General features: G+C 40.0%; 4 protein-coding genes across 34 annotated transcripts in view; 2 read left to right on the top strand and 2 right to left on the bottom strand.

Moving 5' to 3' along the window:
• Positions 1 to 14,063, bottom strand: part of Glut1 (Glucose transporter 1) — a 34,148-nt gene extending 20,085 nt beyond the window's left edge. For 21 of the 29 annotated variants that reach the window (XM_083043233.1, XM_083043243.1, XM_083043245.1 and 18 more), the window contains exons 1-3: positions 13,927 to 14,063; positions 5,455 to 5,822; positions 3,427 to 4,322 (exon numbers count right to left, since the gene is read on the bottom strand). In XM_083043233.1, coding sequence (XP_082899359.1) covers positions 3,427 to 4,217 — 791 coding nt within the window. In that variant the 5' untranslated portion in view covers positions 4,218 to 4,322; positions 5,455 to 5,822; positions 13,927 to 14,063. Of the gene's footprint in view, positions 1 to 186; positions 2,128 to 3,426; positions 4,323 to 5,454; positions 5,823 to 6,885; positions 7,190 to 8,002; positions 8,200 to 13,926 lie in introns of those variants that run through there. The other 8 variants (XM_083043260.1, XM_083043262.1, XM_083043258.1 and 5 more) reach the window with 6 other exon arrangements.
• On the top strand, positions 2,109 to 14,697 carry LOC145939119 (uncharacterized). 3 transcript variants are annotated; one of them, XR_014425787.1, is made up of 6 exons: positions 2,109 to 2,296; positions 2,884 to 3,012; positions 7,889 to 7,962; positions 12,912 to 13,034; positions 13,119 to 13,415; positions 13,830 to 14,697. XR_014425787.1 is itself a non-coding variant. In XM_083043282.1 (5 exons), exon 5 carries the CDS (start codon positions 13,913 to 13,915, stop codon positions 14,228 to 14,230), a length of 318 nt encoding a protein of 105 aa, XP_082899408.1. In that variant the 5' UTR covers positions 2,616 to 3,012; positions 7,889 to 7,962; positions 12,912 to 13,034; positions 13,119 to 13,300; positions 13,830 to 13,912; the 3' UTR covers positions 14,231 to 14,697. The 3 variants fall into 3 exon arrangements, 2 of the variants coding, with proteins under 2 accessions (XP_082899408.1, XP_082899407.1); XM_083043282.1 differs by lacking the exon at positions 2,109 to 2,296 and having other exon boundaries at positions 2,616 to 3,012; positions 13,119 to 13,300; XM_083043281.1 differs by lacking the exon at positions 2,109 to 2,296 and having other exon boundaries at positions 2,616 to 3,012.
• Positions 14,698 to 18,599: 3,902 nt separating this feature from the next.
• Positions 18,600 to 24,026, bottom strand: Vap33 (VAMP-associated protein 33kDa). Its single transcript, XM_083043280.1, has 6 exons — positions 23,610 to 24,026; positions 21,088 to 21,243; positions 20,802 to 20,911; positions 20,464 to 20,646; positions 20,271 to 20,372; positions 18,600 to 19,877 (listed from the first exon to the last, which is right to left on the bottom strand). Exons 1-6 carry the CDS (start codon positions 23,680 to 23,682, stop codon positions 19,710 to 19,712), a joined length of 792 nt encoding a protein of 263 aa, XP_082899406.1. The 5' UTR covers positions 23,683 to 24,026; the 3' UTR covers positions 18,600 to 19,709.
• Positions 24,027 to 24,309: 283 nt separating this feature from the next.
• On the top strand, positions 24,310 to 26,416 carry LOC145939116 (methylosome protein WDR77). The gene is made up of 5 exons (XM_083043275.1): positions 24,310 to 25,067; positions 25,144 to 25,477; positions 25,556 to 25,728; positions 25,832 to 26,024; positions 26,160 to 26,416. The coding sequence occupies exons 1-5, from the start codon at positions 24,950 to 24,952 to the stop codon at positions 26,362 to 26,364; spliced, it is 1,023 nt and encodes a 340-aa protein (XP_082899401.1). The 5' UTR covers positions 24,310 to 24,949; the 3' UTR covers positions 26,365 to 26,416.
• Positions 26,417 to 26,600: the final 184 nt, after the last annotated feature.

Raw genomic sequence — 26,600 nt, 5'->3', positions numbered from 1 at the left:
TTTTTTTATACACGTGATACGTTTCACTTGATTATATTTTATCAGATTTAAGAAAAATTATAATGAAAAGTGGTACATAAAACTAGTTTTGATAAGCGTATATATGCAGATAGAGGCGTGGGAGAGAAAGATGGAAGAAAAAAATTTTAAAAAAAGAGAGAGAGCAGTGATGATGTTGTTATGTACCTGGGAGGTAGGGAGACCATGGCTGTGTTCCGAAACTACAGTAGCCTCTATGCCTCCCCACTCACTCCTCTTGATTCAGTATTTCGTCTTTTTCTCACAGAGATCTATTTGTTCTTTGCTTTGTTCACACGAGACATATGTACGTACGTTGGATTATCCACCAAATCCAATCAATTGACTCAGAACTGCTTGTTGTCAAGTGGTTGTCCACAACCAAAGGTGGAGAGGTAACACGTGTACACGGCGAGAGGGGGTATAAGGCCCGACGACGCCCCGCCCCTGCCTCCTCTCTTATCTCACTCACTCTGTAAAACTTTACCTAGTTTGGAAACACAGTCGTGGTTCAGTCAACAAATCATGTCATAATGATATATTCGCTCGCATTTAGTAATCGTGACGTCCAATTCACTTCTATCGAGAGAGAGAGAGAAAAAAAAAAGAAAGAGACGGAGCCGTCACGTGTGAAAGAGACGTTTTTTTTTTTCACACATCACCATGCGACGCACCGCCAGCTTACTCACCCATGCCTAGCCGCCCGCGTCCACAAGCGAGCTTGCACAATTTGAATGACCCATCACTTTATGCGGAACGAACAGTCGGCAAAATAATTTACAAAAAATCAGCATGATCTCATGATGAGAGTGAATAAAGAGTATCCAGACACGCACACAAATAAGTCAGCGATGGCACATCGAGCAACAAGTATATATGTAATAGTGCTTATTGTCATCTTGCGAGGATCTAATCGCGCAGATCCTCGAGCGGAATCGTGCTCGTGATTATTAACTATTTGTGTCGCACAAAAGTGAGTAACATTTTGAGATTCTTATACAGTGAAGTCACACAATCCATCTATTATGTATTATCGACGAAAATATCCCAAAGGAATACTATGTTTTTTTTTCTCATTTAGGATATTATTCGACCGTGTACGCAATTTCCTCGCGATTCTTTTTACCAATGGCGGTGCAACAATAGAATTTCATCGCAAATCGCTTTGTTGGAAACCAATTGCCTGTATCTACCTGTGTATACAAACCGGATATCATTAGTCTTTGGTCTTTAGCCCTCATTTCGAGCTCTAGCGGTGCTATTGCGAGCTTATTTGTGCACCTGACTTCGAAAGGGAGATATGATTTCAAATGGAATGAGCAATCAGTGGTAAGCCTGCGAGCGCCGCAGCCAAAAAATTCAAGTAACCATAACAACGGCATCGGTAGTGTCTGATTATCGACTGTTATGAGACCGAGAGTGTGTAGTATATATATGTACAAGAATAGAGCTTAAGAGCGAGTGTGATTTATGTATAAATGATGAATGGCATGGCACAAAGCCTTGCATTGCATTCTCGGATACATAGAGAGTCTATATAAAAATAATAAGCGGGGAAGACGCGTCCGTTTTTCCCTTTTTCCTTCTTTTTTTTCTTTCTTTCTTTTCTCTTTTTTTTTTTTTTTTTTTTTGCCGTCACGTGATTATCGTAAAGTAAAAAAGGCACCGCCACACACTTAGGTCGGAATTACCTGGATGCATTTGCAACACAGTTTTAGGTTCTCGAGTGAACGATGTTTATGGAAAATGGTACCGTATCCATAAAATGGTATCGTATAAAGTCGTTTTCGTCGGTGGCGAAGCTTTATTTGATCGATAAGTAAGCGTTATCGATTTCGAGGAGAAGAGAGCACTTTAACACGGCGGATAAAAGAGCGAGAAGTGTCCCCTTGATTGCTATGCAAGTCTCGAGAGCTCATAATACACGCTGTTCTACCGGAAGTACTAAGCTAAGTTACTCGCGAGAGAGATTTAAAGTGCCAAGTCTCTCGTAACATTATTGTTAACATAAGCACGATGGAGCTTCCATCAGCAGTGTGAATGAATGAAACCGAATTCCGCGATAATGAAAGCGAGGATATCGAAACGAAAGAGATTTTGAAAAAGAGCGATAATTACTTGACAATAATTTAATTGACAATGTATTTCTTCGAGCGAGAATTTAAATCAGAATTGTAATTTGTTTCAGAAATAGAGCGAGCCGAGAGTAAATTATTCGGGAATCGAATGACGGCGGAATAACTGCGACTCTATCATGCCACATGAGATTATTTAAATAGTAAGTATATATATATATATATATATATATATATATATATATATATATATAGAAACTGAAAGAAAACTACGCTTCACTCGTCATGAAAAGAGTAAAGTATGATTTCTCTAAAAAGAAATCACTACTAATGTAAAAGTCAATACAGAATTCTAAGGCTAGACTATATTAGAATAATAATTCAAATTGAAACTCATGATCATTCGTTTTCGCAACGTTCGCCGAGTCAATCTTCTACGGCCTTTCGAGAAAGAAGAAATTATAACACAGCAAGTACCATTTAATTTCAGAGTTACATCCGGTCGTAGAAGCTTAACGTGTTGTCTGACACGAACAGTGCGAATAATAAGCAAATTGTAAGCTTTCGCTCGAATTTGATTTGAATAAGCGGGACTTTTTTTTTCAAAAATCGCGAATATATAGTTTGCAACGTTATAAGCGCCGACGAGAGCTTGCGGAGTTCACGATAGCGCGAATCCTTCGCAAACTCATATCGGCGCTATCCAACGTTCAAAAATCCAGATAATTCTTAGAGACTTATTCGGTGGCGACGCCAATCATCCTTGAATAACATAATTTGTGTTTTTCAGGTTGTTATAAAAGCCTTGTTGGTTTTTCGATAACGATTACGTCGAGTCCAAGGATGCTAAAGATCTAAGAAGCCCAGCAGCCGAGGACTAATCGCCATATGAGCCCGGAATTGCGAATGTAAATGAGCGGTAATAAGCCAGACAATTTTTTGCATGATTATCTTTTTTTTTTTTTTTCATAACAAAAACCTGAGAAATCTTTCTCTTTGCAATCCTAAAAACAAGCGGTGTAAACAAAACAAGTGCATTGTCCTTTCGTACATTCTCTCGTTTCTCGGAGAAAACGAGAAGAATCGTTCCGTATCCAACGGCTCGTATCGCAAACGATAATCCTACCGAGACATCAACAAAACTTGGACAACAACTCTTCCTCTTGACAGTAAGAGCAGTGTGGTACGAAATTAAGTTGTCGGCCGATAATAATCGCGATAATTTTCACGGCTAGAGTGATGTACACCGAGACTCGAGGGGTGGAGGATAACCAAGGTAACCAAGAGAGTGCGAGAGAGACTCGTCGTTCGCTGGCGGATCGTACGAACGTACCTTACGAGCAACTCCCGTAGAGTGGCTTCATCGTCCTCCTGTACCTCTTCCTGCGTCTCATTACTGAACGCGCCGCGGCTAGAGTGATGATGGCGGTGCTGCCTGCCGGTCGTCCTGGCGCCGGCTGACGGTGGGTACTGGCCGTGCAAGCCGTGATGATGATGATGGTGATGCGTCGCCGAGGCGTTGGTGCTGGCCGAGTGCAAGTAACGGGCGACGGTGCTCTGGCTCGTTGGTCGCCCCCTGGTCAGCTTGTGGCCTTGAGCCGCAGGAGGCGGCAATACGGCGCCTGTACCGGGCTCCACGTGGATCCTGCGCGCGGCATACCGCTCCTCCTCCACCCTGCCGACGAAGACGTCCTGCTGACGTGCCCGATCCGATGGCCGACGCCGATCGGTCGATCCGCTGCGCGATCTCGCGCCGCCGCTCGCACCGGATGATCGTTCCGACCGGCCGTTCCTGCCGAGGGTCCTGCTACGGGGGATGGTACCACCGCCGCCGGCGACAATGTCCTCCCGGCCTCCCCCGGACTGATCACCCCACCAGTCGCCGCTACCTCCTCCAACCTGGACCCCGAAGTCGAGACTTGCCCTGCTGCCGCCGACGTTCTCGTCCTCCTCCCCTTGCACTCCCGCGTGCCCAACGGCGGCACCAGCCGGCTGCTCCGTATCCTGAGGCCCCGAGAAGCCCGGGATCTCCTCGTAGAGACACTCCGAATCCTGATCCGTCGGCACTGTCGTCGCGCTCTGCCACAACTGGTTTATTGGCTTGAAGCCGCGTGAATCGGCCATCGTTCAAGCTGCGCCCAAAGACAGACGGAAGCCGTACATACATCAGTGGTGATCCTCTCCGATCATGCTCTCCTCTTTTTACCGTTTGCGTATCCATTGCGATAACTAACGACATTTCGATAAAGTGCCAGTGACGATCCTTTTTCGTGACGCTTGTCTCCGCGATTATTTTGTGGAACGATTTAACGAAAGAGAGAGAGAGATGAAACCGATGAAATGCACGATACAACGAAAAATAATATCGTGTATCACGGTGAAATTGTATATTTGTAGGGCGATATAACGATATTTTGCTAATTGACGATATGCCTATCTATCTAAAAATCCATCACGCGATGATGCCACGCGCGTTAATTAATGTGAAACAAATTTTAGAAAATTATGCGTGTCCTACCCGTAAAGAGCCGTCTGGCAGATAGCACGAAGAAATAATTCACGGAGAGTTTGCCCGTGATGCGCATGCATACAAAATGCTCCAACTTTGTCGGCTCCAGCTTTCGCTCGCGTCGCAGCTAATAATACGAGACGTCGGGTTAGAGTAAAGGATAACTGAAATAATAGCGTTTGCCCTCCGAAGTGTCGCGATCCCGGCGGAGCGGAAGTTGCTCCGCGTTTGTGGAAGCTGTAGACGGTTTGCGAATAAACTATATAGACTCATCACATTCGGACGGTTGCTAACCTCGGCTTTTGCAGCGAGAAACGGAACTCTGTGAACGACGTCGGGCGAATTGCGAATAGTGGTGAACCGTTCCAAGAATGACAATCAATTCCAAATATATTCCGCTTCTTTTCCTGATCATGTTTGATTGCACGATTGCGATAGTGAACGAAATACTTTTGTTCAGTCATTGTGAGTAAAAAAGCTTCCGATACCAGATGGTTTTTTCTAGAGTCTTAAAGATACATGAGCTTCTGCCTTTCTCAGGCAGACGGGAGCCTTCATATTTAAAGAGGATAAATTACGAACTTAGTCTCCATTCGTGCACTTCGAATCTCTTCCCTAATAAATTCACTGTCAACATTTTTAATGGCGATGCAAAAATAGCGCTATTCTTATGTATTTATAAAAATTTTCTGAGAATTTTCCCCCCATCTTCTATACCTTGAATTTGAGTACGGAAGTTTGTTTCACTCACAATGACCGATATACTTATGTACCCTCGGATGTAATGCGGATGAACTTTATTATCATCGAAAACACGGGTCATCTATCATAAATGAAGTAATACAGACTCACCTTAAAGAATTCGCAAGCCATTGTGCCCGGCGATGATATATCACGCCACGACGTTTCGTCTCGCACCTGCTCGCCCCGCTCGTCCTCGAAGAAGGAACTCCGTTGTTGGACCCTTCGATCTATCAGCTATCGAAAGAGATCACCTCGCGACGCGAAAGAGGGCAGCGAAACAACGCGAAAGAGGGAAAAAGGAGACGGGAGGGTGTAAACACGACGATATACACGGATGTGAAAATGGAGAGAATTTCCACCGCGTTTGTGTTGTACGATGTTGCACTAACGTAATCGCGTTTTCAGAGGGGCCTCTTCTTCCCTCCGATCGATCGGACTTATATCGGACTCAGTACGAGACGTCGAGTGATAAGTACCTGGAACAGACAGAGATATCGGTTAATGTCACCGGGATATTTGAGACGAAATATCTGATTGCTAATTAAAACGCGATAATCGACAATAGGGCAAAATGACATATCAGATTCTGATGCTTATCTCTTTATATGATCTATTTTTTTTTTTATTCGCAAAAAGAGCAAGTCATGCGCTTTGTGATCTAATTTTTCTTTAACTTTGAAAACTGATAAAAAAATGCGCCTATCTGTCCTTGGTAACGTCGATAATGATGTCAACATATTTATGAAATTGCGACATCGTACTAACAATAAGATACGAATCGTTATCTGAAATTATGCTAGAAACAATTTCCGTAAATGTCGATAGAATTGTACTGAAATTTGACTCTAAAAACTACACCAAAATTAATTAAATCTTAATTAATTAAATACAACATTTGTGGAAATGTCATCTTCACATTTACAATCGTTCTCCTAGAAATTACTCAGAAAAAAAGAATACGTTTTCACTTTTTCTTTTTTCTCTGAAATTGTGAAAAATTATTGCTTTCGGATTCTAGAAAATTATCGTTCGTTAAGGACACACGAAAAAAAGTCGAGAAATATTCAATATATAATCAGGTCGCAATTTCGTGCGGACGAGAAGAGAGGAGACGAACATGTCAGGAAGGAAAAAAAACGGGGAAACTTTTGTAAATCTAAATACTGATAGAATATATTGTGACAGGAAGATTACATCCGCACCGCGCTCCCGATTGTTGCGAAATTTTCTATATATATATTCTATCTGTATATCCGCATCTCTCGTGAAACGTGACTGAAACTTTTTTTCACCGCGTGCCTGGGAGAGGTAGAGCAGGGGTAACAATTATATTGTAAATTACACGTGTCATTAAACAGCTATAGTTAATCCCTTCCGCGTATTTTGCCCGTGACTCTCCTTCGTTTCTGATAATGGCTTAACCGCATCGCAGCAGGTAGATAAAGTCTCTGACAATAGTTTGGCCGCAAACTTCCAAGTTTCCAAGAGTTTCCGCAGAATAATTTCGCTTGCAAATGTTTGTCCATATTTCGAAATTACCTCGTAAGTAGATCCCCGAGAACTGTCATCTGGCCCCCGTCTTTGGGGCTTCGTCGTTTCGATTTAAATTTCGCCACGTGCGCAAATCGTCAGTAAGAGAAAATGTTACGGAATTGACATTTTCTCTCTTAAAGATAACTGTGTTTTTGAATTCCGCTTGGCGACATCCGACAATGGGCCACTTCGATCAACTCTGATTAACTTTAATCGACGATTAAACTTTAATCGGTGACTCAACCGTCCTGTGTGATAAAATCATCACACAACTCTGTTTTTGTAGCATTTTAACACGCTTTTTCATCGTTACTCACATTGGGCCACTTCGACCAACTCTGATTAACTTTAATCGACGATTAAACTATATCTTTGTCTCTTTTCAGATACGTTCTTAAAATTAAAGTTTGTTTAGCCATATAAAGCTCTCAAACTACAACTGTACGATTTTATGAAAAGAACAAAAAGGAATAAAACGCGATTCTATATTAGTAGCATAAAATAATGCGAAGCGTCTCGTGTGTTTATCGCTTAGGTAATGAATTATTAGTTTTCGCTATTAACAATAAGCCGCTGCACAATATAATCGCCCTGATAACGAGGAGCAAAATTGCAAAAATAATCACTTCTCATAGAGGACAATGTGTTTGGTGATATATCTTTATCATATAATATCATATAATATCATATAATATGTATGTCAACACACACATATAGCATTATTAATTTGTAGATTAAAATAGAGCATTGATTTGTATTATATATTTGATATTTTAGTCAATTATTATCGGCATTTAGAAAACATGAAAAAAAGATGACAAGTGTTACTCTACTCATACATTTACATTATTAATTAATACATAAAGCAGTGTTTTATAATACCCGTTTGTGTGATAAAATATATATAACGTATCGATAATAGATATTTTTTTGTATCAATATCGTAAATAATTATATTATACATGATATCTCAAGCAGTATTTTAACTACAATTAAAATTCCGTTTCAGGAGGAAAATGGAAACTTCCAATAGCGAAAGTCAACACACTGGAAATACCGGTTTACAAACACCGAAGCACGCGGGTGAGTTTCCATCTCGATGATGATCTACAAGAACTCTCACCTGGTTATCGAACTCGCCGTTTTCCGTTTGAAGATCCCGACTACCTAATCGGGACTATAAGACGTCTACGGGACAACCAGCTGCATCCGAGGGTCGTCAAACGCGTTCGCGAGCGCGGACGATCCGGGATCAAACGCAAAGTTGTCGAGCTGTCATTCGGCTCGGCGCGACTCTGTGACTGAACCGAGAGATCCGAGTTTCTCTTTCTGTCTCGATTTCTCTCCTACCATGTACGCCCCTACGTCGCGTCCTCGTTCGACTAGACTCGTTCGTCTCTCCTTCTCGCTCCTTGCCGCTGTCATTCGTTGTTTTGCCGTCAAGGTTTGCGCGCACTAAGTCTGCCAAGTCTCTCTCTCTTTCGCGATATTTCGCAGTTACGCTCGAAGATTAAGAGAGCATGCAGAAATGCAACGCGATTATAATCACGTCAATACTGGGTGTCTATGAGAACTATTGTCAAATCCCTAATGTACGATGTACATTCTTAATGATTGATCCTTAAACTGTCTTACGTCTTTGTCAAATTCTTCCAACGAGACAAATTAACTGTTATGTCAGATAATATGAAATTTAAAACTGATAATTAAAGCGAAATAATAGTGACTCATATGTCGGACCGCAGAGTGTTAAAGGGAAACTGTTGATCGTGACATAAGTCCTTGAATACATGTCTGATACCTTATTTAGAAACTTGCTTTATTAACGATTAAAGAAAAGAGAATATCGGGCTTCTGTTTGTGCATCAAATCGATTCGCGTTTAAAACATTTCTGGCGTAAATAATTGCGAATCTTCTAAATGTGTTCTGATGCTCATTTAATTAATTAAGATACGAACTTGTTTCGTTTTCTTTGAATTATCTGAATACACTGTAGACATTTATCTGCATATGTTACGAACGAGCCAAAAATATGTGTCATGCAAGCATCGTAACGTTGATTTTTCATGTGCCTTATCTTTAATTATCAGTTTTATGATTGCATAAATTAACTTTATTTCCACGAATTTCGTGTGGTAATATATTGACGCCAATGTGACTACGATTATATCTTGGCTTAAAATATTAGACAATAGTATCTTATGTGGCAAGTGCGGAAAACAACGAATTACGTCACGCGTGAAGTTGCCGCATGAGCCGAAGGCTTATGGTGCATTCGCACGAGTACGAGTGTGAATGCATCATAAGCTGAGGCGAACTTCACGCGCGACGTATTCGTTGTCTTCCGCACATTCCACATACAATATTTTTTGTAATGCCTGTCGCGAAAGTTCGATTTGAGATTAAATAATTAATTGAAATTAAATTCAAATAAGAAAGAGTATTATATAGTGTTATATTTATTTATCGCCAAAATGAAATGTGAGATTTTAACAATTAATTTTTTATATTGACGTTCTGATGCATATTCAAAGTACTTTACAGCATCGAATAGTGGGACCAAAGGGTTGATGGTTTCGCACTTTTTGACAATTCATCAAAATATACCATTAAGACATTTTCCGAAAATGAAGTTGTATTTTTCGATACTCTCCAATTCATAAATTTTTCATAAATACTCATATATTTATCTCTCGATTTTTTCGGTAATAGATTCTCCGTGACAGATTCAGCTGCTTGTACGAGTTCCAGCGGCGTGGACGGTCTTGAACACTCGTTTTTATCCATTTTATCCTTCTTGAATGATGAAGGTTATAACGAATTGACGTTTTGTCTAGCGTGAATTTCGTTACGTTCAAGTTTGTTATGTCAGTCGAGAAATGGTAAAAGAAAAAACTATCAACCATTAAAAAAGAAGATTTTTTACACACTAGTGCGATAAAGTAACCCATAAGTGACGATGTTTTCGCACTAGTGCGGTAAAGTAAGGCAAAAGATACTATTCTCGCACTAGTGCGGTAAAGTAAGGCATCGTTGAGAAATAAGCCACTTTCCGCACGCTAAACAGCAATCGAAAATCGTACTTTCGCGGCAGGCATTACAAAAAAATATTTTCTTTTCTCGTTGTTATAACAGAAAAGTAAATAAAGATCAACACATAAAATTAATCAAGATACTTTTTTTAATGTCTGAGAACGTCGAATCACTATAATATACAAGCAATTTAAAAGCATCAGCATTTTAGGAAGTTTTGACAAATTCGTAATTAAATTTTCATAAGGATATTATCATTAATCGCAATTGTTGAAATATTTTATTTAAGTATTCGGAATTTAATTTTGAAAACCAGATTTATACTACGTCTCAATTTTTAATTTGTTCTCAAGAAATAATCTGTCATTCTAAACTCAAGAACACTACGTTTTTTTTCTTAATATCGCCTCCCGGTTTCTGGACAAAAGCTTTCTAATATAATGGTTTAAAATAAAGTTCCTTGTGCTCACGGTCCGACTAATGCGAGACCCAGATCGACACCTATATACAGTAATGACCTTAAGAAACCTCATTCCGAGCGTACCTCGTAAATGTCACGAGTATTAATTTATCCGCATTGGATGCAACGCGTCTCGTAAAAAAAAAAATAGTTACGCTATGTATGTACACGTTGTTTGTGTAAGCTTCAAGGAAGTTTAATAAGCATCGGCCGTGATAAGGCGAAGGCAGGAGAGCTGTCTACGTAGCCGTCTTAAAGAGAGAGAGAACGCAACGTTATAAATGACATAGAAATATTTACACACGACCGCGAACGTAATGGGAAAGGATGCGCTCCCGCGAAACATCTTCCGCGATACATCTTCGGCTGCGTGACATCCGGCGGACGAGTTTAGCCGCGAAGTCGCAAAATTCGCGAGACGAGGAGGAAGATGTCTCTTGACGAGAAGGAGAGGACGTACGTCCTACTTTGCTTCTCTGTTTACTCCCTCGATCATCCGTATACATTCCCTTAAGTCAAAAACTTTTTCCCGCGTTGCAGATTCCGTGTCTTAGTCTTATTTATGCGCTTTCTTTCCGCTACTCGATTTTTAACGCGCATCTCGCTCTAAAGATACTTATTGTTAGACGAGAAAACGTCATCTGTATTTATTACGTATTTTATTTTATCGATTGTAATCAGGATCCCCGATAAATCCGCGCGTAGGAAGTGGATATGTTCCGACAAAAACAGAATACGAACAGTTTTGCTATAAAAAATTAATACTAATTTTTTAAAGAAGGAAATAGTTTGTTTTTGTTACAAGTATACAATTTATTACACGCATAAATAATGCAAGTAATCCTCGATTAAGCAAGAAAATTGAGCGAAAGAATCTCTTTTGAGCAACTTCCAATCACGAGTCCTTCATAATGCGCAAACTACCGAAACGAGGCTACGCGTGATAACTAATATTAATTAGTCTCGCTGCACCGGGCAATAATTTTGCCGCGAAACATGGGCCGCGTTATGGATGATTTACACAAGAGACAATGAATGCATCATCTAAGATCGAGGGAAAATAATCGCAATCCTCTCTCGCGCGCTCAAAGTTTGCTCCATTCCGTTCAACTTGTCACATAAGGACACTATGTATACCTACTTACGCTCTCGGCTGCATGCATATATACACGTATGGTGCATCCGCACGTACCTACACATATGTGTCGCGTAATCCTATATTGATGAACGAAAGCCCGAGTGCATCGGTATTTCAGTAGCCCATCTCAAGCCACCGACATGACTAACGGGATTAACGTCTCCGCGCGTCATTAGTTTATCCATCATCACCACCCTTCTCCCTCCCCCTCTCTCACTCTTGTTGATGTTATAATTTCGTCCCGCATCATGGCGAAAATATGCATTTATGTACGAGGACATGTACATTATTCTGAAAAACGCGTCGTTGATGCGCGAAGAACATATATTCCTTTGCTGGTGCATCGGCCGGAAAGTTTTTCAAAGGTGAAACATGCGACACAAAACGCGGTGACACGTACCGCAAATAAAATAAAGGACGAGGGAAGTCTTCGCTCGGGCGTGTTAAATTAATAATTTTTGCGGAACCCTCTCGACCTATGCGCGGGTGGATAGCACCGAGCTACGAGGAATCGTTATACATTTTTTAAGGCGTATAAGTGAATATATTTTTTGCAGATGTGCGCTCACGAATGCGCCTGCCTTTTTTTCAAAGAGTCGCGAATATGTCGGAGAATATTTTTAAAAATTGATGACGTTTCTCGGCGAGATAAATTATTCTGCGAGATTTTTTTTTCTTCCGGCAGACGATGCAGCTACAAAGATTAAGTTTTAAACATTAGTTTTCGCATAGATGTGCCAAGCCAGCATTATTCCTTTTGAAATTTATTTATTTATATATTCAATTTTAGACGGGCTTGTCTTCTATCTCCATAGAACTTTGATTAAATTTCTCGACTTAATTGCTACGTGATATCGAGCTGGAATTGAAAAGATTGCGGAAGACCATCACGTCTTTCAACATCTTCGTTCAAAGTTGAAGAAAGATTGACTTAACGAGATATATCGATTGTCCGCCGATTCTAGGACATTCTATAGATTCGTCCTATAATAAGAACGCCATGATACGATCATTAGCCTGAAATCTAACGAGTTACCCCGGTCCCAATGAAAGCCGCAGGTTAAAAATGGATCCTCGCACCTGGGGCAACCGCACCACGGTGTTCGCGTTCGCGGAATTTCGAGATTTCTTCGTACCCCCCGAATCTCATTAAGCAACATCGAAGCGAGTCACGCGAGCGACGATAAACGTGATTCGCGAATGTAGCGATGTAGAACCTCGGCATCGCGACGCGTCGCGCCGGGTGGAGTTCCTCCTCTCTTTCTCTCTCTCTCTCGCACTCTGGTGCGCTGCACCGTTTTACTGGAACGCATCGTATCCGGGTAACCCGATCGCCAACATTCATTCCGTGAAAATGCGATCCACACACGCAGAAACTTTCAATCGTTTTCTCTTTTCAGGGATATGTGCTCCGAAACCGTAATAACATCTCGTAAACAGACTCTCCTCATGAATTCAGAGTCGATTTTTCCTCAGGAAATTTATCCACGCAACCCCACCCCCTCGAATTAAAGCATCAGCAGGTAAAATTTACTCTGAACATCATTGATATTTTTCTAGACTATTTTCATTGCGAGGAAATATAAATTCATAATTAATTTTTTTAGGCGATCAAGAGACTTCAGACAAGAGACTTTAAGTTTTGCAAGTTAAATCACTGAAAATTAAAATGAAAGGTCGTCGCAGCTCAAAGGGAGGATATTTCTGGTCAAGTCCAGAGGGAAGCGAAGGAAAGGAGGAGAACGCAAGACGCAGCACGATGTCGAGTAGCAGCGAAGGGGTAGCGAAGGTGCGTTCGTGCTCGCCGTCCGTCCGTTTGTCCGTCCGTCTGTCCGTCTGTCCGCGAGTCGAACGCAGCCCCTCGATGGCTCGAGTCGACTCGAACGCGCTCGAGGAGCGCGATGGTAATATATAGTCATAGGGACACAGCCTCTTCGGCATATAGTCGCATTCCCGTTTTGCCTCGCACGAGGAAATAACACGAGGGTGGAAAACAATCTCGCTGTTCCTAACCCGATCTTGTCGAGCGCCGCACGACGTTGCGGACGTCTTGTATTATCGATTGACGAAAGTTATGTGGAGGCGACTAGCCGCCGGGGCACGGCAATCATGACGCGAGCAAGAGAACGACCTGGGGGGGGCGAGAGGGAGGAAGAATAAAAAGAAAGGAAAGAGGAAAGATTGGAGAAGCGAGCGAGCAAACGCGAGGAAATTCCACCCTCGCTCCTTCTCTCTCTTTCCATCTCCCTCCCCCTCGCTCTTCCCTCCCTTCCTCTTGGTTCTACACGCCATTCTCTACTTGAACGTTTTTTTTCCAGCTTCGCTATCGCACCCCTATCCCTGATCATCATCGAGAGGCTCGTAATCGCTGAGAAACGAGGAAGGAGACAGATCATCGGGGATGATGACACTCACCCTCACAGGGTTAGACCGTCGCGATGGAAGCCTCGTTGGCAGCGCGGACGACCATCATCGTGCTCGCGTCGAAAACGGCAGTAGTGGCAGTGGCAGGACTGGCAGCAGCACTCACGGCGACGATGGCAACGGCAACGGCAGCGACGGTGGCAGTTATGACGACGTCGACGACGCTGTGGAACGCGGAGGACGCGACGACAACGGTGGTGGCGGCGGCGGTGGCGGCGACGACGGCGGCGGCGACGGCACCACGATGAGCGACGTTAGCGTTAGTAGGATAAACCGACGACGGCGACGACAATAATAACGAGCAGTAGTCACTTTCCACCTCCGTACGATCCGGAGAGGACACCATCTCCCCTTTGCCCGTCCGATCGCGTGCACACCCGACGACGACGACGCCGACGCCCGCACTGCTGCTGCTACTGCTGTAGCTGGTCCGCGAAACGACGACCACGCTATGGCACCACCGTGGTCGCGCTACCACACCGAGTGACATCGTCGCAGTGTCATCGTCGTCGCGCCCCTCGGCGTGCGCTCCGATTTTTTTTTTTTTCTTTTTTCGTACTGGCTGCTGATGCCCGATCGCACCGTGTGTTTTGCGCGAAACACGAAAGGAAAAAAAAGGAAAAAAACGAACAAACGAACGCACAAAACGCACACACTCTCTCTTTTTCTCTCTCTCTCGTTCTCTCTCTCTCTCTCTCTCTCGTTCTCTCTCTCTCTCTCTCTCTCTCTCTCTCTCTCTCTCTCTCTCTCTCTCTCTCTCTCTCTCTCTCTCTCTTTCTCTCCTCTTGGTCGCTTCTCTCACGCTCTTTCTCGCTCTATCTCGCGACGATTACACGCACGGGCACTCGCAGAAGACGGTGCTCGTCCCCCGATCGACTGCACGACACCGATGCCCGCTGATGCCAGGAGACGCCCCAACGCGGGGCACCCAGTTCGACGTATGGCGAGCGACGGCTCACCCCGCGATCCGCGTCTGTGCTCGGCCCGACTCGCGCAGTGCCGTAGAACCCGCGGAGGCGCCTGTCCAGGGAGGGGAAGGGGACGGGTGGACGCACCCCCTCTCGCACGCGACCTTACCTCGACTCGTCCCCGAGCTGTTACATTATCGCGAGATGTACCCGTTTATTCGTAAATAAGTTTCGCGACATTGTAAATCTCGTGATCGATAGGATCCATCTCTCCTTCTCTTTCCCTTTTTATCCCCTAATTTCTAAACCCCGGGTAGCGAACGATTTACGATTGAAAATTATCGATTTCACGCATATCATAGTCGATTAAATCGGGTCTCTTCGCGAATCGCCGATAGCTGAAGGGATGATTTCTCAGATCCGGAGATTCTCCCGAAACGATAGTCGCGCGGGAAAAGGGGCGAACGATTTTAGTCGCGGGCACCGCGAGCTTTTCCGGGCGACCTGGAGCCGTCGGGCACTCAGCGGCAAGGCGGGGGGCTAAGGAAGCCCTTGAAATCAATAGCCAGCCGCTACTGCCGCCGCCACCCTGATCAGGCTGCTCTGCGCTGCATCCGCCACCACCATCACCACCACCATCACCATCACCACCGTCACCGCCGCCGCCTCCATCCTCCCTCCTCCTCGCATCCCGATTTATCCGCACGGTGTGGCCGAAGAAGTCGTGTGTCGCGTCTCCGAGTTTAGTTCGCAGCCGAACGTCTCTCGGTCTCCAGCACCATCGGTCATCGAATCCGAGGAGCGAAGGGGAGAGGGAGAACATGTGTGTCGCGAAACTTTATTGTATGAAGATCAGTGATGCGCTCAGAGTCGTCTCTACTTTCTTCTACTTCTTTGATTTATATTACAAGGGAGAGGGAAAGCTAGCTTTTTGGCGATTGACACATTCGGCGCTAAACTACGACTACGAGTGGTCACGAGAATTTTTTATACATAATTGTAAACACTTTCGCAAAAATAATCTGTAATAAGTTTCTGACGACGTCGTAGACAATCATGATGAGAACAAAACGTTTAGCTCTCGAGTGATCTCTTTGTAGGGATTTATATTATTTTATGAGACTCGTGATTTATATTATATCCGAAAAATGCTATTAGAAAAAATCTACAAATCCTTAATTTTGAAATATGATAAAGCAAAGCGTTTGAATCACTTAGCTTGCAATTAGAATTGTTTTATGATATGAAATCACGAGTTGTCATGATAATTTTTACCTAAAAACTCACGTTATCTCGCAACGTCTGCGATAGTTAATAACGCGACTTTTACCGAAACACTTTGCTAATGCTAAATAATTATCTTTAATCGAGCGCAAACATAACGTAACGATAACTGGCGAGTAGAAAATATTTGACGTAAACGGAAAAGATTCAACTATATACTTAAATCGATGACGTAAGTCAAACCGAACGGGAAGCATAAGAAAAGGACTCACCTCTGCTGGCCGATTGGCGATAGCGTCCTACATTTGGAAGCTTTATATTTTGAAGTTCTTACCGCAACCGCAGAGTGGTTGCGACTCTCCTTGATATGACCGAAAATACAGACGCGTAGGGAGACATCCGTATATTGCGGTCTGGTTATGAGTTGACCTACTCTACTTCGGATCTACCTACGCGTTCGTTGTTTCTCTCTCTCTCTTTCCGGAGATGCTACCCCTTTCGGAAACTCGCGTCATGAAGGGGTGCTTGTTCGAATCGTTTCTCGGTATTTTATCTTATCACGTGAATATCTTTTCATTCTCCTCGTTCAGTTTCGTCTGCAATCAATTTCAAATCGTTTAATATAAAATTAAAATATATCAAGAATCAAATCTTTTAATATACTCTAAAACTTTGGAAAAAAAAATATATATATACATTCAAAATTTTAGAATATATTATAAATAGAAGATATTAATAATATGTATATAGTATATTATGTTATATACATATATAATTGAAACTATATTAATATTTAAGACTCAATATTTAATCAAATATTATAATCTAATATTTAGAATCCTCACCTCATATATGCGATACGTTAAAGTGGTCGATATAAGTTGGAAAGATACATCAATAATACAATAAAGATGAGAAAGTTAGGAAATATAATGTATCTTTCTCTGCAAAAAGTTCATCCAAACAGCCGCCTTCCATAAATATACATTATATATGCGCTCGTATTTTTACTCTTAAAAGAATTTATCGCAAAACATCGCACGAACATTGGAATTCTGCCATATTTTATGTTCAAGTCTTTGATAAGTCAAAAACTTGGATAAAATATTTCTTAATGATGATTACTTAAGAATTTAGATTCAGATATTTAGATTAGGCTTTGGATCAATAGCTTCAACACATAATCGTTCGCAAATGTAATTAAAAGAATAAAATTGTATAAATATATCTATATATGTTGGTTTCGAAACACATCAGGTCTATGCAGTACATTCTTTAATAGAATACTTTTATTCAAACACGAGTCTTAACGAAATCGCTGTTAATAGATTAGTCGCACGTAACGATTTAGTCACGCATAAAGCAAAACTCTCGGTGTAATCATATATAATTATACGTATAACAATCGTATGTGTAGATCATATACAACAAATTCTCTTTTGACATCTGTAATAAAATCTCTCTAACGTAGTATATGTATATATTTATCTAAGAGATATATTTATATAGGTGTGTATTATATATATATATATATATATATATATATATATATATATATATGCATTGCATACTAATTGCATCGCTTTTTTTCTACGGAATATGGAGAGTATCTTTGGTGCACGAGATGAGAAACGTGCGTTCGCCCCTCTTAGGCGTGAATATACATATATATATTATATATTTCAAATTCATATATGTTACAATATTCTGTTTTACAAAAACGCGACATAGATCAGGCTCGAGTCAATTAACTTCATAATTAATGCACGGGATATACATGTAAAATATATATATATATATGTAAGGAGAGACAGTTCGAGTTTTATACGATTCAAGATCTAAGATCGTTCTTTCGCTGTAAGAGTCGCTGAGTCTTTGTCGCGTGCCGAGACTGAACGTAACAGGAATGTCGGAATTGTCAAAATAACACTATTAAGAGAAAGAGAAAGAAAGAGAAATATATATACTCGTCTCTCCGAATCAGAAACTCGTACAGCGATGGAAGTTCACACCGATATAAAGTATACATATTGATCGAAACATTCTTGGGCTATTAATTAGATGCGCTTACAGCATCTAATTTAACGATAGAACGTTTTTTTATATTATATATATGTATATATATATTGTATATTACAGCCGCGCGAGACACGGAATCCGTGGTTTGCTAAAAAGATTTACCAAAGACTAACAAGTGAGATGTAAAAAAGAAAACTCTCGGAGCGATGGAGGAAGCTGGTAAAATTGAAATCGTGTTATACGCTATATTGCCTCTAGTTCTCTAAGGCACAGTTATATAAATATTTCTATACCTGTGTGTGTTAAGTATTACGTGCTCAACAATAGTACTTTTAAACGTGACAACCTGCGATCAGCCCCTCACTCTGAAATTTGATTGACCCGACTGACTCGCGTCTTTCTTCGTAAACTATTCGACAAATAATAAAACGTTTATATAAGATTATCATATGTCGTAACTTAGCTCGAACGATAGTTAAATCAGAGAGGTGCGTAATTCAAAACCCTTTGCCATTTGTGATATCCGTGATATATCTTTATTCGTTATTTTCGTAAGACAAACATAAAGAAATAAAAAGATATACACTTTCTCTGAAGCGTCAGAGAAGTAAATTCAATGCATTTTAACGTTTTCTTATTTTTTTTTTTTTTTTTTTATTTTTTTTTTTTTAAATTTTCATTTAATATACCAACGCTGGCGGTTACACAGCGACCAGCACAACCAATTGTTGAATCATGAACCACTACTCTTCATCAGCCAGGCCCGCCTCTGATAACCCCTTCTTCCCCTCCGACCCCGACTATGTATATTACACATTTTTAAATGGACACAGTACGCGTGCAACGGGGAAACGAGAATAGCGCTTGATACCGAACTGCAGCAGTTCGACCGCTTCGATACACCCGCACACTTTCTGGTTCCCAGGTTGTACAATGTTATTTATGTGTAGTGAAAGAGTCATATTATATAAAGAAAGATGCTATTCTATGCAACAGTAATAGCACCCTCACTCGTTCGTGTGTGATCTTTTGCACCAGTATAGCCAGGCTTATTCCGAATAAGTGGTTTACAAGTTCGAGAAAGAATGCGATACAATCAGCGAATTAGAACTTATAATCCCAGCGAGTTTAAAGCGATACAGATAACGAATAACGATTTTGAACACATATTTGTAAATATACAAAATTGTTACTCGTTACTTGCGAGAATACATTTTTGCCCAACACTGTTTCAAGGACAAGGCATAAGTTACAAAGCGAAAATCCCTTTATAATAAGCATACAAACGAAAACGTAATGTGATAAATACAAAAAAAATCGAGCGTTATTTACTTTTTCTTTAATCAAAATCTATTTCTTGAAAAAGAAGACAAAGATAAATGAGAAAAATTTTAAACCAAGCGTATTACCAGGTTGCAACGGAAGCACACACCCGTACGTGCAGCTCTATTAATGTAGACCACTACCGTTCATGTTTATAGCATTTATTATGAACATTCGAATAACGCAACGTTTGAAGTCTGTGTCTGCGATCGAACGATGGCATGTGAACGGCAGAGGACAGGCTAAAAAAACTTGGGGGCGGTGGGGATACACTGAGGTATACAATAAGATAAAGGTTGTTCAGATTAATTTTCCCAGCAAGTAGCCGACTATAACCATGGCAATGGCGATGAGGATACTAGTTGATGTCGGAGATAACTGGCTATTGCTCTGTGAGGTTAGACCTCTAGCTGCTGCAAGGTTACCGTCGTTACCCAGTGCCGCGTTTCGCCATTTCATTAAATCTTCCTGCGGACAAACATATATAATATGTCATTGTTGACAGATTCCGATTTTCCAAAGTAACCATTATTAATTACATAATATAAAAATTTATGAGATATTTCAATGATTTCTTCATAAACCAGAAAACATCCAATAAATATATAACATTTTTTAATTAAATTTTTCATCGAGGAAGAAAAATGATTTATTAAAACAATTCCATTTTTGAAAAAAAAATCAGAAGATCGTCAAATCTTTAACATTTAATTAATATTGCCAAAATTTAAATAAACTTGACGAATTTAGCTATTAAATTTAAAATGCGATAAATATGTTTTATATAGACTAACAAAACTGCAGTATAAGAGAAGTCTACAATATTTAAACACGTAACTGTTTAATATTATTGATATTTACCCTAAGTTGAAGATTTTCCTGCCTAAGCGTGCTTTCTTCTACCCTAAGCTGATTAACCTCTTGTGCAGCCTTTAACAATTTCTCTTCTGTCTCACCAAGTACCTGAAAAAAATTATTACTCACAGATTAATTCAGGATATAACAAGTCATTATTGCGTAAGATTATAACATAATATATTTAATGACATCCCACCTTAGGTGACGATTTGACCGAATCGCCAACTGCTTTATTCTTTCCGTTAGTCGCATTAGAATCTGGTTTAGTTGTCGTGGAAGTTGCAGTCGTTTTAGCCGTAGAAGTAGTATTAGTCACCGGATTTTCAAAGACGCATTTCAGTTTAGAGTCCATTAACTGATCTGGATTCATATCCTTCCACTTTAAAAATCAACGTGCGCGATTTATTACAATGAATATATATTATGATAAATAAATAAAAATTTATTAAATTCTAAAGTTGCAGAGAACTATTATTAGAATAGTACATTTGCTTTGTTTACTACTAAATGTATTATAATATCAACGACACTTACTACATCAACTGGATATTCATCATCATCATCATCTGGTGCTATTACAGTTTGCACCATAAATTTGTGTTTGTTTTTCTCCGACGGATCAAAATCATATGGTTGTAAGCATACTGTAATAAAATAGTTTACGATAATCAAAAAAAGTTTATGGTATTCAATTAAAAGAAAGAAATAGATCTCTTAAGTTTTACAAGTATAAATAATAAAATTTATATAATTAGCTAGGAAATTAGGAGAGTTTTTAATAGATATAAAAATAAACTCAAGTTATGTGATATAAACTCACCTGCTATTTCAATGACATCCTTTGGCTTGAGGACTCCAGAATTTGGACGTACACAGTATCTCTTTGGGGCAGTTGTCTTTATTTTAAAATATACTTTTTTATTCGTTGGATTAATTAGTTTTATATACGATGTGACTGGACCTGCTGTAAATGGGCCTATAACAAAATAAATGATACAACACATTTATTAATTAAAGTGGATAGAATCATATTACATTAATTAAACGCAGAGGCAAAAAGAGAAATATTCATTTCTTTTTATATTTATATATTAATAAAGTTATATATTAATAGAGTACACAGAAATACCATGATAAATCAATAACAAATGCTAAAAAGGGCAAACTATTCTGGAACATCAACAGCAAATAATATCAAGTATAAAAGAACATAAATGCATAATCAATATATTATTATTTGATGCATATTATATTTTTTTATAAGCTACATAACATTCATCATTCTGCTATAATTGTTCTTTTCAATAAAATTAATAAAATCTTCTCTTTTAAAAAAAAAAAGATTTTTTTTCTCTTTTACAAAACATTACATAAACGTTTAGTATACATTATTTTTAGATTTGATAAATATTTTCCAAAATGGACTGTTCACTATTGCATTAATTTTTTAATAAGAGATACATGAAAGATTGTATAATTCATAAAAAAATAACAAAAAACTTAATAAATATTATCTTAACAGTATCGTATAAATGTTATCTAACGATATCAACACAAAAAATCATCTAAACAGAATAGATCGATTAACTATAGAGAAATCAATGACGTTATTAATTTACATACTTTGTTACTGAATTATTTTTTCCCACAAATTATATATACACATAAGTATGTAGAGGAAGGAATAAAAATAGGATCGAACAGAGGAAAATGAGGAAAGAAAACTAAAACACGTGTTACATATTAATCGACTTTACATACGATTTAAAGTTGTTTTCGAATCGAGTGTATTTTATAATCTTGATAAGAAACGATTACTGATTTGATGATGATGTTCACTGATCATTCCTTGTATAAGAGTGCGATATGCCGTGTGCGATCTCACTACAAAATGTTTTTCTCTTATGTACATAAAGTGCGACCGATCATAGTCGAAGGACGTAACATCGTTCATATCAGGCATAATTAATGAGTACTCTTATCCTTTTAGCGACAAATTGCAGCGACAAGCACGAAAAAAACAGTCCCCCGCTAGCTTCTCTTTCGCTAGAGACGATTAAACAAAACTCGTTACTCGCATCGCGAACCTTGAGGAAATTCGCATATGCAAATACCTGTTTCGCTTCGCGTACAATCATTGTTTCCCAGAAAAGAACACACGTGACGCGCGGATGAATTTTGCGTAGGTGAAACGCGAATATTGTGCGGAAATTTCGCGGAAAATTAACGAGAGAGAGACTCGGGGCGTTTTATAAGAGAGTTCGCGAGTTCTATTACCGGCGCTTCCCCGTTACAAAGCATAAATAAACGAAGCCCTTATGGATTAGTGGCGCGTACAGCGCGGAGCTAGTAAAGTGGAGCAGTGGTATAAATTCAATAAATAGGTTTTTCCTCGTATCGACGATTAATAATCGTCGGCGAGGGGTAATCGGGACAATGTAGAGCCGTTGGCAGCGATCGATGGACACCTGCGGGTTCCTACGGGGTTTTTCACAATCCAATCTTTTGTGTGCGATCCCTAGTCCTCGTCGTGAAAGAAGGAAAACCGTCCAGATGAGAGACAGAGAGAGGGCGCGAGAGCCATTTATTCCATTTCGTCTAATATGTACAGCGAGATTCGTCGACATCCTTCCTCGCAGATGAGGGAGACGTAGGGAATCGAAATATCGGCGCCGAGAATGATGCGGATGAGCGACGGAGAGTCTCGCGTTTTCTCTCTCTCTCTTCCTCTCGCGCGACTGACAGCGAATTGACGTACGGACATGGACACACACAGATAGGGTTAGGTATGAGTTAGCGACATTGCACGTTTCATGTCGAGGAGAGCACGTCGCGCGACCTCGGGTGCACGCACGAATACGCACTAGAATATGCGCATCCTATTATACTCTGCCCGAGGAAGGCGAGCGAGCCGCCAGCTAGAGACCGAGCGGCCGCGCGTGCGAGCCTTAAAGCGGCCTTACGTCATCTTGACGACGTCAAGCCGAGCACCCGCTCCGTGTGCAAGCTCTCCTCCGTAAATGCGCGAGCTCCTCGTTCCTTTCTTCCTTCGCGCGAGACGCGTTTCCTGGACAGGAGGCTGGAGAAAAGGAAGAAAGAAAGAAAGAAAGAAAGAGAGAGAAAGAGAGAAAGAGAGAGAGAGAGAGAGAGAGAGGATGAGAGAGAGAGAGAGAGAGAGAGAGAGAGAGAGAGAGAGAGAGAGAGAGAGAGAGAGAGAGAGAGAGAGAGAGAGAGAGAGAAAGGGAGGAAAGGAAGCGAAAAAAAAATGTATATACGACGCAGCGAAGGAGGATGACGATTCCCCGCTTCGATACCTTTTTCCTTGTTTTTCTCTAAACGTACCTCTGAATCGTAGCTCGCTCTGCGGCTCGATGATTAAAACCTGCTCGGGCTTTTCCACGGGCTTCGCTGACATCCTGACTGGCGGAGCGAGACGAACCTTCCGACGAACGACGAGTCACGGCGTTGTTGGTGTCTTCTCTTCCACCACCTCCTCCTCCTCCTCCTCCTTCTTCGTCTGTCTGTTGTAAGCGCCAACGGTGATTTCGGCGCGTTTCGGCCCCCGCGTTATGACAAGTATTACCTCGGGTGTTCCTGCTCGTCGCGATCGCGATTTCTCCGCTCGGCTACGTCGACCGTTTCGTGCGTCGTGTCGTTTCGTGCCGTATCTTTTCCGAGATTCCGTTGGACTGACTCCCGATTCGCGGCTGGCGCTCAATACGCATGCGTCACGACGGATATTGTCCGAGGCGCAGAGAGGCCGCGTTACGTCACATCGCGGTCGGTAAAACGCGCCCGATTCGCACTTTACCTGCACTTTTTTTCTCCTGATGCACCCTCTCCGAAAATGTCTCAAATTGCGCACATTTGCATAATTCTTTTTTTTTTATTACTTACCCTTCTATTTTTTGAAAAATACTATTATCTCCGCTCTCTCCGTGTTTCTATCTCTATCTTATATTATTTCATATATGCTCCGTTTCGATATATCTTCGAGAAATTTATTTATTATGCAGGTTAGGTAGTCAGGATGAGAATATATATTTCTATATATATATAATATATATAGATTTTCGATGCGAAATCCCGAGAAAGCTTTATATATATTTAGGAATGCACACTTCAATAATAAGATATAAAACAAATAAGCTTTCTCGTTCTCAAAACGATCTCAAAACTCGAAGGTTTTAGGCTCTGATAGAGAGACGTACGTGAAAGTAGATGTAAATTGAATAAAATAAATTATTTATCTCGAGCTCTCTGATAGATCGATTCGATATTAATGGAATATGATTTGACAAGAGGTGCGATAAGGCGCGAATTTTTAAAACACAATATAATTTCTCTCGTACGTTTCGATCCCCTTTAATTTTAAAATCGTCGCGACCAAGTACAAATGTCCTTTAATATTCTCCATTTTTTTACTTTATTCACCTTCTGGCGGCGCATGCGCAGAAACGAAAACGTGTGGCGCGCGTATCATGTCCATGTGTGGCCATAACCTAACATAAACTAGTCCTTTAACTACTCCAAGTATTAATAATTTAATATTAGAATATAAAAAAGAGAGAAAAGAGAGAATTGTTAATAGAAATCGTACTGCACTGAAAATCACTGTAAAATAAAATCCTTCTATTGTTCTTGTAATTTGGAAAGAACGATATTATTGCGGACAACATAGGATGGAAAATTGGAATACTCCTGATCTAAACACAAACGGGGATATTTTTAGAAACATGCTATTCGCAGATCGACCACCTGTCGTCAACAAGAATCTACAATTTCTCTTGATTTATGATGGTAAAGAACTACATGTACAGGAGATTGACATCTCTCAATCTATATTTATATATTTATTTCAATTTTTTTATTGCAGAACACAATGCTCTTCTTGGAGGCACTAACATGGTTGATCTTTATTGGTCTGGTACTCTCTGGCATTATAAAGACATCTCAGATTTTACTAGGGAAAAAGCTGCTATAACACAGCAAATGAGCAACGGCATTTGCGATGCTGTTTATCTAGGATATAACAAATTTGTCGTTGTGGAAGATAGCGGTGCAGTACAAATCATTGAAATAGTTCAACTAGAAAACGAACAGTCTGAATTACAATTTCTCGAACGTGCTTGTCAGCATGACAATAGTGTCTTGACAATATCTGGGTTTTCTAATAAAAGAAACATTGTCACAGGAGGAATGGATTATTGGTAAGATGTTTCTAAAGTATATATGATATCCTATCGAGACCAGGCAAAGGAGGAATATTAATCTGACACTTATTGCAGTTTAAAAGTCTGGGACGTTGAAGATTTAGTAGCAACATATTCTTATAGTTTTGCACATACGGATATTATCACTAGTACAGACGTAAAGCCCATGTGTAGTTCCGAATTTGTATCAGCCTCTTTAGATGGTGAAACATTACTGTGGGACATTAGACGAGCAAAACCAGCACATTGTATTTATTACATTTTTTAGTTGAATGCGTAACAACATTGTTACATTTATTTTATTTCACAGTCTACTTCATATTTGCTTCCATTATTCTTTTTTTTTTTAAGGTATCTTCAAAAGACACGATTGCCACTTATCAGCAGTAGCTTGGAATACTGTTTTGGATCATCTTATAGCAGTGGGTGCAGCTGATGGCAGCATTGCATTAATTGATGTGAGACAAGCAGAGAATCCATTATATGAATCAGTTGAATCTGACAGAGGCATACATAAATTGTTATTTAATCCAAATCCAGAGAAGTAAGAATTTAATATAAATATCAATTTACATAACTATAACAGTTTACAGAAAACAATTTTTGTTGAGTTAAAAGAATTTAGCATCTCTCAATGGCAATGAATTTGATAATTTATGATATTCCTTCATCTTTGTAGGAAAGAACAATTAGCTTGTTGTTCTGATGACACATCTGTGAAAGTATTTGATACCTATAGAGAGATGCTACCTATATTTCAAGATAATAGTCACAATGATTTTGTACGAGGCCTGGCATGGTACAAAGATGACATATTCTCATGTTCTTGGGATGGAAATGTGATTAAACATGTAGTATTTTCTAATGAAGATAATTTAAGTTAATAATAATGTATCAAAGTTTTATAACATTAATTATTTATTCTATTATAAAGTAAAATAAATGTTATTTTACTTTATAATAAAAGCATTTTAATTTCTTATATATTATATAATAATCTTTCAATAAATAATACTATATATGCAAATAAATAATGACGTACTGATTTCAATTTGGGGAATATACACATAATATTGATTTAAAATATAAATTTGCAAAGAATTTGAAGAAAGTGTTCAAT

The sequence above is a fragment of the Prenolepis imparis genome, unplaced genomic scaffold (assembly GCF_030444845.1).
Source record: "Prenolepis imparis isolate NDT839.2.m4 unplaced genomic scaffold, iyPreImpa1.0 SCAF_7, whole genome shotgun sequence".
NCBI classification, from domain to species: Eukaryota; Metazoa; Arthropoda; class Insecta; order Hymenoptera; family Formicidae; genus Prenolepis; species Prenolepis imparis.
The sequence above is the reverse complement of the archived record's forward strand: the minus strand, read 5'-3'. Positions and strand labels throughout refer to the sequence as shown.

Bases quoted from the DNA above. Each gene is read 5' to 3' on its own strand.
- LOC145939119 (XM_083043282.1), top strand. From the start codon at position 13,913: ATGATGACACTCACCCTCACAGGGTTAGACCGTCGCGATGGAAGCCTC.
- Vap33 (XM_083043280.1), bottom strand. From the start codon at position 23,682: ATGTCAGCGAAGCCCGTGGAAAAGCCCGAGCAGGTTTTAATCATCGAG. The intron at 20,373-20,463 runs GTGGGATGTCAT...AATTTTTTTCAG, and splicing joins CGGTCAAATCGTCACCTAAG to GTACTTGGTGAGACAGAAGA. The intron at 19,878-20,270 runs GTAAATATCAAT...GTTTGTCCGCAG, and splicing joins AGGAAAATCTTCAACTTAGG to GAAGATTTAATGAAATGGCG.
- LOC145939116 (XM_083043275.1), top strand. From the start codon at position 24,950: ATGGAAAATTGGAATACTCCTGATCTAAACACAAACGGGGATATTTTT. The intron at 25,478-25,555 runs GTAAGATGTTTC...CACTTATTGCAG, and splicing joins ACAGGAGGAATGGATTATTG to TTTAAAAGTCTGGGACGTTG. The intron at 26,025-26,159 runs GTAAGAATTTAA...TCATCTTTGTAG, and splicing joins TTTAATCCAAATCCAGAGAA to GAAAGAACAATTAGCTTGTT.